The sequence below is a fragment of the Triticum aestivum genome, chromosome 3B (genome assembly GCF_018294505.1).
Source record: "Triticum aestivum cultivar Chinese Spring chromosome 3B, IWGSC CS RefSeq v2.1, whole genome shotgun sequence".
NCBI lineage: Eukaryota > Viridiplantae > Streptophyta > Magnoliopsida > Poales > Poaceae > Triticum > Triticum aestivum.
In genome coordinates, this window is record NC_057801.1 from 350038979 (window position 1) to 350052981 (window position 14003).

The 14003-nt window shown below is 42.1% G+C and overlaps 1 protein-coding gene across 2 annotated transcripts in view; it reads right to left on the reverse strand.

Annotated features, from left to right (window-relative positions):
* Nucleotides 1–371: 371 nt before the first annotated feature.
* LOC123069875 (UDP-N-acetylglucosamine--N-acetylmuramyl-(pentapeptide) pyrophosphoryl-undecaprenol N-acetylglucosamine transferase) overlaps nt 372–14003 on the reverse strand; it is a 41905-nt gene continuing 28273 nt past the window's right edge. Inside the window, exon 4 of one of the 2 annotated variants that reach the window (XM_044492833.1) lies at nt 372–889. In XM_044492833.1, coding sequence (XP_044348768.1) covers nt 771–889 — 119 coding nt within the window. In that variant the 3' untranslated portion in view covers nt 372–770. The remainder of the gene's footprint in view (nt 890–14003) is intronic. The other variant, XR_006433117.1, reaches the window with a different exon arrangement.

The window sequence follows — 14003 nt, forward strand, 5'->3', positions numbered from 1 at the left end:
CATGGATGTGTTTGTGTGTGCCTGATGCGAATTTGTACTTAGAACTTTGAATAACTCAAACATTTTGAATTTAATCCCCCACTCGAAGTTCTCATATTCTTTCAGATTCTTTAAGGAGATATCTAACCCGTTCTTAATCAAATTTTCTTATGGGATTCGCCCATTTGCGCCTACGAGCACATACTACATTGCAAACATCTAAGGACAAGCCAACAACACCTGGGAGTAGAAATGCGACTGCTGGTTGTTCTTTCACACAGAACCCTCGGCATTTTGATTTTCTAAACAGCAACCTTTCCTATGCTTAGCTATTACTCCCTCCTTGGGACGGAGGGAATACTAAGCTTCACCAAGGAGTTCAGCCTTCTGAATGAAATGGGAGAAAAGCCTTTGTAAAAAGGCAGATGCAGTGTACAATGCTTTGAAGTCTCAAGTTAGTTTTAGATTCAGCAATTCTGCCACACTAGAGTAAATTTGCATACTCTCAGGTCTCAGTTAGGAGGTCTTCTTTAACAGTTATAGTAGCACTAGAATCTTTTTATTACTTACTGAACGTGACAGCCCAAGTAAGCAGTACCTGGACTCCTGGAGGCACCATTCCCTACCTGGATGCTTTGTCGTTCAAGTGAACCAAAATACGGAGTAGATTAGTTATATCTTCAGTCTCGACTTCAAGAATAAGATGCCATTCTGCTGCACAGCATCCCAGCAACTAACACTAGCGCATGGATTACTGCAAAAAAGAGTTCGTGTAATGTGCAAAACAAGATTTATGTCAGGTTGGTTGGGCCAATCAGTGAACAGATGTGACGAATAATATCAGCCGAAGCATTTGGTCGAGCAGCATTTAGTGCCTTCTGAGACATTTCTGCCATCAATTTCTCATCACCTGTATAATGAGAATGGTCAACGAAACATCAGTTCGAAGGCATGGAACATGACAACTGGGACGAAAAATGTCATATATGCACAAACGATCAAGAATAGCAGATTTCATGCAAGTAGCAAAAAACATAGAAAACATGTGTATTCATCGGTGTGATCAGACATGCATGGCCACATAATGGCAAATTCAATATCATCCGAACAATTTGCTTTAGACAGATGTGCATGTAGTGTTTGTTAGAATGATCTGAGTCATGTAATCAATCTACCAAGGAGCAAGCAATCACAATAGACACGCCACTGAGATTTCTTAACGAGATTCACAAGACATTGGCTACATCCCCTGATGAGGACATCAATACAATTGTTACACCCACAGCCCCTGCTGCTATACATACTGAACCAATTACTAGAGCTCGTGCACGCCAACTAAATTACCAGGTACTTTCGTTTCTTGGTAATGATTCTAATGTTCATGAAAATATGATGCTGCCTAAATTGGATACATTTGTTTTGCTTACAAATGAAGGGCCTAGCTTGGAGAAGGATAAACATTGGAGCAAGAACAAGCATGGAGATGATGGCATGCGCAAGGGGAACAAGAACGGAGTTACAAGTGATGATTTCAGGACTTTGAAGCCACCATAATGGGTGCATGAAGCCTTGGACGAAATATACAAGATGCCACTTCATAAATTTCGTCCCGAAGCTATTTTAGGTGCTGCGTCACCTTATTATTGGGCCAGGCCCATGTAATTTTGAAATACATAAGTATAGGCTATTTTTAAAGTACGTGTGTGTGGGGAAACAAGAGATAGGGTTGATTTCGGACCCCTCCACCAAGGGCCACGAAATTCCCCCCCTCTTCCTCCATATATACAGCCCTTAGGGCATCGTTTAGACTTCGGGTTTTGTTTAGATTAAAGTTCGCCATAGCTGCAACTTCGCGTACTTCGTTTGTGTTCAACGACCAGACAAAGGCGTCACAGAACCCCACCTTGATCAATAAAGCTTTCATCTTATATTCGCAATATCCAGATTGCAATCTCAGATTCTTGCTTGTTCTTCGTTTGCTCGCAGGAATCAGACCCTCGTGGTCAGGTTGATCGTGCTCCGGCGTGGTCAATAACCTCTCGGAGTTGGTTTAGCGATTGCTAAGGCGCGACGTCCTTGCACGTTCGTAGTCGGATCGTCAAAGTCGACTTCCACCAAAGCGAAAATTCATCATCTCATCGAAAGACGGGACACCTCCGCCTCTATCAAGTGGTATCAGAATTCCAGGTTGCTCGGTGAGATTTTACAGTTTTTCGTAGTTTAGATCGAGTCTGTTCTTCATACCTACAGTCCACGAAAAAGCCAAAAAAAAATTAGGGTTAGTTCATCATATCCGAACCAATCTGAGCCTTTGCATAATCTTTTTAGGGTTTTGCTTTGTTGAATTTGCGGTTGCATCGTCGTGTCTAGTTGCTGGTCTTAGCGTTAGTCTTTTAGAGTTTCGAGTTCTGGTCATAAGTTGTCACGCCGCCACCGCACCATCATCATCGCCCCTGTCACCTACCACCACCGCTCCGAATCCGTATCCATATACCACCACCAATCCGTATCCATATACCACCACCGATCCATATCCATATATTACCACCGCTGCCATATACCACCACCGCTGCCATATACCACCACCATATAGCCACCACCAATCCGAGTTCCTTGCATATTAGGTGTGTTTTTGAGATCCATCTAGATTCCGATTCGTGTTTCCTTGTCGGAGTAGGTTTCGAAAAAAAAAAAGAGTCCGGAAACCACCCTCCGTTTAGGCCCAAAATTTTTCGAAAACGCATTTTTCGAAAAAAATTCTGGCTATCCTATTTTTAGGTGTTTCTGAGTGTTTTGAGACAAGTGCCATTATAGGAAGTTTTTTTTGACCCGTTTCCAGTTTTTGGATCCGGGCAGTCGAAAAAACGAAAAAAAAAATTTGGTCGAAAAAATTTCATGCCCATCATGTCAGTTTGACCAAGAGTTTTGAGACACTCGCCATTATAGTGATTTTTCGCAAAAAAAAAACAGCGCAAAAAAAAAGAGCGCAAAAAAAAAGAGCAAAAAAAAATTTCCAGAGTGTGCTTTTTCCTTGTTTACGTGCAGCACCGTGATTTTGTTAGTGTTCTAGGCTCGCGTCTCTAGCACGGTCTAGCCTAGGACCAGCACAGTACCGTCGTTGAGCGTTTATTCAACTTTGCATCTCTGAATTGATTATTGCTGACCCTTTTTGCTACCATATTATAAGCCTTCCCTTTTTTTTTGCGGGAATATTATAAGCCTTTCCAGCTCCACATACATCTACGTCGTGCGTTTGACTCTCCCTGGTAATCGCTCTATCCAAGCTTTGAGAGTTTTGACTACAACGGTTGCCGATCACCGCCTGCTGCTGGGTAAGAACTGGTAAGAATTTGAGTTTTGCTTGACGGGTTTGTGATACACCACCACCACTTCTTAGTAGTCTGTAGGATCATATTCTTGTGTGTTTCTATTTGCTGCTCACCATGGTAGGATCACAAGCCAATGAGACTGATTGGAAGAACCTGACGAACAAACAGCTACATGATAAATTTCAGCAAATGATGAGCGGACAGGTGCAAGATGTGCTAAACAGATTTGACGAGGCCATGGAAAAGATAGATGGCATGGAGAAGACGTTCGAAACAAAGCTTGATAGCAAGTTTAATGAATTGCTCGCGCGTTTATCACCACCATCGCCGGCTGCACCTATCGCACCTCTGCAACACCAACAACAACGCATCCTTCCGAATCAGTATGGACGAGCGAAGCGTGTTCCTATTGAGGATGGCCAAACTTCTGGTGCTGTTGTTCCTGTTATTGATGCTTCTTTGGCTCCTGCTACTGCTGCTGCTGGTACCCAGGAGGATGATGAGTATGCGGGCGATTATGAGGATGAGGTTGATCAAAATCAGAACTACGTGCACCCACCAGCACCACCACCAGCAGGTCGACCTCAGGTATATATTCGTAATGGTAGGCCTGCACCACCACCTCAGGTACGAGATGATGTGCATATTCCTAAACTGAAATTGAATATTCCACCATTTGAGGGTAGATATGTTCCTGATATATATCTTACTTGGGAGTTAGAAACTGAACAACGTTTTACATGTTTACAATATGCCGAGGAGAGACGGGTTGCTGCTGCTGTTTGTGTTTTCACTAGTTTTGCATGTGTATGGTGGTCTGAACATTGTAGATTATATCCTATTCCAACTACTTGGGCTGCTTTGAAAACTGCTATGCGTACGCGTTGGGTTCCACCATATTATCAACGTGAATTGCTTCAAAAATTGCAGCGTTTAAGACAAGGGAAAAATTCTGTAGAAGAATATTATCAGGAATTACAAACTGGCATGATTAGATGTGGTATTGTTGAGGAGAATGAAGCTATGCTTGCACGTTTTCTGGGTGGATTAAATAAAGAGATTCAGACCATTCTAGACTATAAGGAGTATACTAATATCACTCGTTTATTCCATCTTGCTTGTAAAGCTGAACGTGAAGTGCAGGATCGACAAGCATTGGCGCGATCTAACTTTTCTGCAGGCCGACCTTCATCATGGACACCGCGTGCATCTTCTACTTCAACTGCACCAGCACCTCAATCAGGTGCCTCCTCCAGTCGTGATACAAGAAAACAGGCACAACCACCATTATCTGCCAAGAGCGCACCTGCTGGGCCTGCACAGAGTTCTTCTTCTTCCATGGCATCAACAGGGCACACAAGTGATATTATTTGTCGTCGTTGTAAGGGAGGAGGTCATTATGCGAGAGAATGCAAATCTCCGCGTGTGATGATTGCTACCGCAGATGGTGGATATGAGTCCGCTAGTGACTATGATGAGGAGACTTTGGCCCTTATTACACGTGAAGAACATGGTGGAGATGATTCTGATCATGAGACGCAATACATGGCTCCTGAAGACGCTGACAGGTATGAATGTTTAGTTGCTCAACGTGTTTTGAGTGTGCAGGTCACACAAGCTGAGCAAAATCAGAGGCACAATTTATTCCATACCAAGGGAGTTGTGAAGGAACGTTCTGTGCGCGTCATAATAGACGGAGGGAGCTGCAACAACTTGGCTAGCATGGACATGATGGAGAAGCTTTCTCTCACCACAAGACCACATCCACATCCTTACTACATTTAATGGTTCAACAACAGCGGCAAGGTTAAGGTAACACGTACTGTTCGTGTGCATTTTAGTATCTCTACATATGCTGATTATGTTGATTGTGATGTGGTACCTATGCAAGCATGTTCCTTATTACTTGGTAGACCATGGCAATTTGATAAAAACTCTGTACACCATGGTAGAAACAATCACTATACTCTTGTTCATAAGGATAAAAATATTACTTTGCTTCCTATGACTCCTGATTCCATTTTAAAAGATGATATTAATAGAGCTAATAAAGCAAAACAGGAGAAGAATAAGAGTGAAAATCAGATTGTGGCAAAAGAATTTGAGCAACAAATGAAGCCTAATAATAAACCATCTAGTGTTGCTTCTGAAATTAAATTGAAAAGTGCACGTTTATTTGCCACCAAATCTGATATTGATGAGCTAGATTTCAGCAAATCTGTTTGCTATGCTTTTGTGTGCAAAGAGGCATTATTTTCATTCAAGGACGTGCCTTCCTCTTTGCCTCCTGCTGTCACTAACATTTTGCAGGAGTTCGCTGACGTCTTTCCACAAGACGTGCCATCGGGATTACCGCCTATTCGAGGGATTGAGCATCAGATTGACTTAATTCCCGGTGCTTCACTGCCAAACCGTGCACCATACCGTACCAATCCAGAGGAGACGAAGGAGATTATGCGTCAAGTACAAGAGCTTCTCGACAAAGGTTATATACGCGAATCCCTTAGTCCTTGTGCTGTTCCTATTATTCTAGTGCCGAAAAAGGATGGTACATCACGTATGTGTGTTGATTGTAGAGGCATTAATAATATTACTATTCGTTATCGTCATCCTATTCCTAGGCTCGATGATATGCTTGATGAATTGAGTGGCTCTACAATATTCTCCAAAGTTGATTTGCGTAGTGGATACCATCAAATTCGTATGAAATTGGAAGATGAATGGAAAACAGCATTTAAAACTAAGTTTGGATTATATAAGTGGTTAGTCATGCCTTTTGGGTTAACTAATGCACCTAGTACTTTCATGAGATTAATGAACGAAGTTTTACGTGCTTTCATTGAACGATTTGTGGTAGTTTACTTTGATGACATATTGATTTATAGCAGATCTTTGGAAGAACATTTGGAACATTTACGTGCTGTTTTTATTGCTCTACGTGATGAACGTTTGTTTGGTAACCTTGGGAAGTGCACCTTTTGCACCGACCGAGTATCTTTTCTTGGCTAGGTTGTTACTCCACAGGGAATTGAAGTTGATAAAGCCAAGATTGAAGCTATTGAGAGTTGGCCGCAGCCCAAAACGGTCACACAAGTGAGGAGTTTTCTTGGCCTCGCTGGATTCTATAGGCGTTTTGTGAGAGATTTCAGCACCATTGCTGCACCTCTCAATGAGCTTACAAAGAAAGATGTGCCTTTTCTTTGGGGTACCGCACAAGAAGAAGCCTTCTCGGTATTGAAAGATAAGTTGACACATGCTCCTTTACTCCAACTTCCTGATTTTAATAAGACTTTTGAGCTTGAATGTGATGCTAGTGGAATTGGATTAGGCGGTGTGTTATTACAAGATGGCAAACCTGTTGCATACTTTTCTGAAAAATTGAGTGGGCCTAGTCTGAATTATTCTACTTATGATAAAGAATTATATGCTCTTGTTCGGACTTTAGAAACATGGCAACATTATTTATGGCCCAAAGAATTTGTTATACATTCTGATCATGAATCTTTGAAACATATTAAAAGTCAAGCTAAACTGAATCGTAGACATGCTAAATGGGTTGAATTCATTGAGACTTTTCCTTATGCCATTAAACACAAGAAGGGAAAAGAAAATGTTATTGCTGATGCATTGTCTCGCCACCATACTATGCTTTCACAACTTGACTTCAAAATATTTGGTTTGGAGACCATCAAAGATCAATATGTGCATGATGCTGATTTTAAAGATGTAATGCAGAATTATAAAGAAGGAAAAATGTGGAACAAGTTCGTCGTTAACGATGGATTTGTGTTTCGTGCTAACAAGCTATGCATTCCAGCTAGCTCCGTTCGTCTTTTGTTGTTGCAGGAGGCGCATGGAGGAGGATTAATGGGACACTTTGGCGTGAAGAAGACAGAGGACGTACTTGCTACACATTTCTTTTGGCAAAAGATGAGACGGGATGTTGAGCGTTTTATTGCTCGCTGCACTACATGTCAAAAAGCTAAGTCACGACTCAATCCTCATGGTTTATATATGCCTTTGCCTGTACCTAGTGTTCCTTGGGAGGATATGTCTATGAACTTTGTTTTAGGTTTACCTAGAACAAAGAAGGGGAGGGATAGCATATTTGTTGTCGTGGATAGATTCTCGAAAATGGCACACTTTATACCATGTCATAAAAGCGATGATGCTGTTAATGTTGCTGATTTGTTCTTTCATGAAATTATTCGCTTGCATGGTGTGCCAAATACTATTGTTTCAGATCGTGATACTAAATTTCTTAGCCACTTTTGGAGATGTTTATGGGCTACGTTGGGGACTAAACTGCTTTTTAGTACTACTTGTCACCCCCAAACTGATGGACAAACTGAAGTAGTCAATAGAACGTTGTCTACTATGCTTAGGGCTGTTTTGAAGAATAATAAAAAAATGTGGGAGGAATGCTTGCCTCATATTGAATTTGCTTATAATCGTTCATTGCATTCTACTACTAAGATGTACCCTTTTGAAGTTATGTATGGTTTCCTACCTCGTGCACCTATTGATTTGTTGCCTCTTCCATCTTCGGAGAAGGTTAATTTTGATGCTAAACAACGTGCTGAATTGATTTTAAAAATGCATGAGTTAACTAAGGAAAACATTGAGCGTATGAATGCTAAATATAAACTTGCTGGAGATAAGGGTAGAAAACATGTTGTGTTTGCACCTGGAGATCTTGTTTGGTTACATTTGCGTAAGGATAGATTTCCTGATTTGCGCAAATCAAAGTTAATGCCACGTGCTGATGGTCCCTTTAAGGTGTTAGACAAAATAAATGATAATGCATATAAACTTGAGCTGCCTGCAGATTTTCGGGTTAGTCCCACTTTTAACATTGCAGATTTGAAGCCTTATTTGGGTGAGGAAGATGAACTTCCGTCGAGGACGACTTCATTTCAAGAAGGGGAGGATGATGAGGACATCAATACAATTGTTACACCCACAGCCCCTGCTGCTATACATACTGGACCAATTACTAGAGCTCGTGCACGCCAACTAAATTACCAGGTATTTTTATTTCTTGGTAATGATTCTAATGTTCATGAGAATATGATGCTGCCTAAATTGGATACATTTGTTTTGCTTACAAATGAAGGGCCTAGCTTGGAGAAGGATGAACATTGGAGCAAGAACAAGCATGGAGATGATGGCATGCGCAAGGGGAACAAGAACGGAGTTACAAGTGATGATTTCAGGACTTTGAAGCCACCATAATGGGTGCATGAAGCCTTGGACGAAATATACAAGATGCCACTTCATAAATTTCGTTCCGAGGCTATTTTAGGTGCTGCGTCACCTTATTATTGAGCTAGGCCCATGTAATTTCGAAATACATAAGTATAGGCTATTTTTAGAGTACGTATGTGTGGGGAAACAAGAGATAGGATTGATTTCGGACCCCCCACCAAGGGCCACAAAATTCCCCCCCCCTCTTCCTCCATATATACAGCCCTTAGGGCATCGTTTAGACTTTGGGTTTTGTTTAGATTAAAGTTCGCATAGCTGCAACTTCGCGTACTTCGTTTGTGTTCAACGACCAGACAAAGGCGTCATAGAACCCCACCTTGATCAATAAAGCTTTCATCTTATATTCGCAATATCCAGATTGCAATCTCAGATTCTTGCTTGTTCTTCGTTTGCTCGCAGGAATCAGACCCTCGTGGTCAGGTTGATCGTGCTCCGGCGTGGTCAATAACCTCTCGGAGTTGGTTTAGCGATTGCTAAGGCGCGACGTCCTCGCACGTTCGTAGTCGGATCGTCAAAGTCGACTTCCACCAAAGCGAAAATCCATCATCTCATCGAAAGACGGGACACCTCCGCCTCTATCATCCCCACTGCTTGACTATGGATGCTCCTTCCCATGATACCGCACAACCACTACTAGGAAATACCTTATAGGTGGAGGATTAACAGTAGCGAGGGTTAATACACAGCGCTACTGCTAATTTGCAGCAGCGCAAGGTGGTAACACGCACTGCAGGTAAAACAATAGCAGTAGCGCGAGCTCGACAACAAGCGCTGCTGATAGGTGGTCCCAACCGTGCCCACCGGGGCTGCCTATAGTAGCAGCGCGGCGGATGAAAGCCCCACTACTGCTAAATAGATAGCAGTAGCGCGGGGGCCCAGCACGGCGCTGCAACTATGGTTGCACTCTGCCAGCTGGTGGGCCCCACCTAGCAGCAGCGTTGGGCATGCAGCACGCGCTATTGCTAATGGACTTAGCAGTAGCGTGGGCCCTATCCCCTCTCGCGCCCATCGACTTTCTCACTCCCTCGCTCACTTCCTTTGTCGCTGCCTCCTCCTCCTCCCACCGTCACTGCCGCATTGCCGCTGCCGTCCTCCCTCCTTCCCCAGTAAGCCGCCGCCCTCCTCCCTCCTCCTCCGGCATCCCTCCTCTCCCTCCTCCGGCCGCCATTCTCCCTCCTCCTCTCTCCTTTCTCCTCCCTCCTCCCTCCTCCTTCCTCCCTCCTCCCTCTTTGTCCGGCCACCCTCCTCTCTCCTCCCTCCTCCGGCCGCCATCCTCCCTCCTTTCTCCTCCCTCCTCCCTCTTTGTCCGGCCACCTTCCTCTCTCCTCCCTCCTCCAGTCGCCATCCTCCCTCTCCTCCTCCATCCTCCTCCTCTCCTCCTCCTCCTCACTATATGCAACATAGTAAATTTAGGTATAGAAATGTATTGGAATGCTATATGAGAAATTTAGATATATGCAGCATAGTAAATTTAGGTACAAATTTTTTTTAAGCAATAAAACTTTTTAGGTATAGAAATGTATTGGAATGCTATATGAGAAATTTTTAGGTATAGAAATGTATTGGAATGCTATATGAGAAATTTTTAGGTATCAAATTTAGTAATAGAAACTTTTAGTAAAAAAAATAGTAATAGAAAATTTTCAATATAGAAATGTATTGGAATGCTATATGAGAAATTTTTAGGTGTCAAATTTAGTAATAGAAATTTTTAGTAAAAAAAATTAGGTACAGAAATTTTTAGTAAAATATAGGAATGTATTGGACACTTTAATTATTTTTATGTCATTATCACCTTGTCATCAAAGAATGTTATATGAGATTTGATGATCTAAAATTTTCACTCGGTGAAATATGCAGGCTTTGTAGTGATCGTCGTCGAAGCTTCCTCTATAGCCGAGTCGGTGAGCTAAAAGTCCACCTCCTCCTCTTCTCCTAGAACATGTGTATGATGATATTTGGACATGTATTGGTTGTCTCTTTGGACATGTGCCTTATGTTTGCAGCGAACACCTCTGAGTGGCCTATGTTTTGCCGGAATGTTGATTCATTTCCGTTCTGGCAAATTTCAGGCGCTCGATATGTTCTATTTTAGCAAAGGTCATGCCGGAATTTTCCATGATTTCAGCATGACTTGTGCTATAAAGTAGGAAATATCGAGTGGCCGTGATTTGCCGGAACGGGAATTAAACGACATTTCGGCAAACCATAGGCCATTTTCTTTATGTCATTACTTGATATATGTAACGGGTTGACTGACATTCTGTCGGGGCTCCTTGTGTGACTTTTAGTCTGTTCTTGAAGGAAGGATGCCACCATATACTGTTGAAATATCAGAGAGAAGGAATCCCAACTGTTGTCGTGGGGGTCGTTCCTCTCCTTCTCGCGATAGACCTCGGTAATGCACGAGAGAAGGAGGGGAAGCGACCATCACCGACGGTCGAAATATTTGTGAGGGTGTCCACCATATACTGTCGAAATATCAGAGAGGAAGAATCCCAACCGTTGTTGTGGGGGTTGCTTCTCCTTCGTTCCCGTGTGCTAGACATTTTGCTGTAATGCACTTGGGGACGAAGCGAGGAGCGACCATCACCGACGGTCGAATATATCAGAGAGGGAGTGCCCACCATATACACCACGTGCAATGAGAGTTTTCAAGGAAGACTCGACAAACCGAAAGTCAACTCGTGCTAAATAGTGATCATTGTGTTGAGTTCCTGGTAATTGTCGTCGATTTATAATCTTTGAATTATGCACACAGGAAATGTCTAACGATGATAGGATCCCTGAGTGCGATTACTGCGGCGACGGCCGAGGTATGTGCGACATGCCTCACCTGGAAAACGGTAGGTTCTTCACCATCAAGTTGGACGAGACCTTTGATGTTTTTACAATACGTAACGACGACAAATATTTTTTTTCGTAATTAATCATGACTTGCGCTTCTTTGCTTCAACGTGTAATTTCTGTTTTTTACAATTCGACTAGTGCATTCCCTGCCTTGCCGCCATGCAAGACGTATGTCTTGGAGAAGCTCGGTTTCCAAGATAGTGAGAATATGGAGACGAGGAAAGCTCACCTTAGGACTCAACATGGTTACGCTTTTCAGGTTAAGCTCTACAATGCAGTTAATCACTCACATTTTGGTTGCTCAAATTGGAGAGCTCTATGCAAGGCCTATGGATTTCAGGAGGATATGCAAATAACCTTCGATATTCGTCCTGAAGATGATATTGAAGATAATATCGACATTTGGGTGGATGTGGATATGCTTCCAGTTCTACCTCTATGTGAGTTTGTCAAAATAAATTTGTTAAGTAATTTATATTGCATATTTAAAAATAGTTGACAGCTTATTTCCATTCTTCAAGAATGTACGGAAGGTAGTGTATATGGAAGGTGACATGGATATTATTAGCTTACGGCCAAGTCTGCCTACGGTTCACCGCAGTCCATACTCAATTTCTCGAAGAGATGAAGACCTCACAATCAAAGGATGGAGAAAAGTTATGAATGATCGCAGGGAACTACTTGGAGGCAACATGGTGCACAACCCACAAATTGGAGACAGGTGGATCTCTATTCTCCATAATGAAAATTCAGGGGCTATCTTGTTTTATGCTATTTTACCTTAGAGAGAGAAGCAGGTCCAGCTAGTACTTGTCATGTGCTAGAATGATGAGTTATTACTAGGATGATAACCATTAGCTAATGTTGACTAACTTTTCATGTGCTATATTAATAGTGAGTTATTATATGACTAAGATGATGATGAGGAGGCCGTACTACTTAATTGTCATGTGTTAGAATGATGATGATTTATTATATATATGACTACGGATGATGAGCTGTTATATGACTACGGATGATGATGATGCGTTATTATTATATGAGCACGGATGATGAGTTGTTATATCAGAGGTTGTGTAAGAAACATGGATTAGATTAAACTTGGATCCGTCCACTTTATTTAATCTAATATGTGTATGATATGACGAGATTGTATGTGTATGAAACCTGTACAAATACAGGGTAAATACAGGATAGAAAAAATATACAAAATATTAGCAGTAGCGCCAGGTAATGGCGTAGCAACTACGCGGGATCAGCGGCGTACAAACCTACGCTACTGATATGTATGTTAGCAGTAGCGCGGGTAAAGACCAGCGCTACTGCTAAAAGTTAGCTGTAGCGCTACTGCTAAAAGTTAGCTGTAGCGCTACTGCTAGGCCATCAACCTGCGCTATGCTAGGGTTTTCCCTAGTAGGGAACAGTCACCCCGGCGCCGGCACATGCCGCTGACTTCACCTGTGCGCATGTGCTATTATGTTCGCATAGGTTACTGACCAATGCATTTTACATCATAATTTATAGCTCATTTCTTGCAGAAAACCTCCTCATATCATGTCCCATTGAGCCACTTTCATGTCCATAATGCATGATACTAGTTTCCACTCATTTTCATGTAAGCCCTGCATAGTTTTCAATTTTTATTAATTTTTACTACCTTTTCTCCGGTTTTGTGTGTTCGTAGAAGAGGTGGAACTCCTCTGGGCTTGGAACAACAAATATTTCGATGTAATTTGAAGGAGATTATGATATAGACTTTGTGGGGTTATAGGAAACAAAAAAAAAGTATCCTCCCAGTTTCTTTAGAAAAAATGATCCTCTTGATCAATTTTCTTGGCATTGGATCCCCTCAAAAGGCAAATCTGGAGGGATCCTTGGGGGCGTCAAATCCTGTAGAGTTAACATTACTGGAACATCACAAGGTGATTTCCATATTAAAATCCAGTAGTTTGGCACTAAACTTTTATTGAGCTGGGCATTGATCTTCATTTATGGGGCTGAGCAGGATGAACACAAGCAGGAGTTCCTGACTGAGCTAGCTGCTGTGTGTTTTGATCAAACTATCCCCATCTTAATTGGGGGAGATTTCAGTTTGCTAAGGTCATCCCAGGAAAAAAATATGAACTACCATGGCAATAGAAACTATGATACATTCAACTCTATTATTAATACTTATGAGTTGAGAGAAATTGAGTTGGCTGGTGGAGGGTTCACGTGGTCCAATAACAAAGAAACCCCCACTTTGGAGAAGCTTGACAGATTGCTTATGAGGAATGGTTGGGATACGTTGTTTCCTTTAGTTAATGTTCAAAAACTAAGCATATTGGTGTCTGATCATAATCCTTTGATCTTGGACACTCTGGAAGAAATAGAACCTTGCCACAAATCCTTTAGATTCGAAACCAGCTGGACTGGCGGAGAAGATTTTCTGGAAAAGGTTGAAAAGATATGGAATGAGCCTATTGTTGCTAAACAAATCCTTTAGATTTGAAACCAGCTGGATTGGCGGAGAAGATTTTGGCTAGTGCTTGGTTGGTTACCATGTTTACTTGCCAACCTCACAAGAAGTTGCCAATT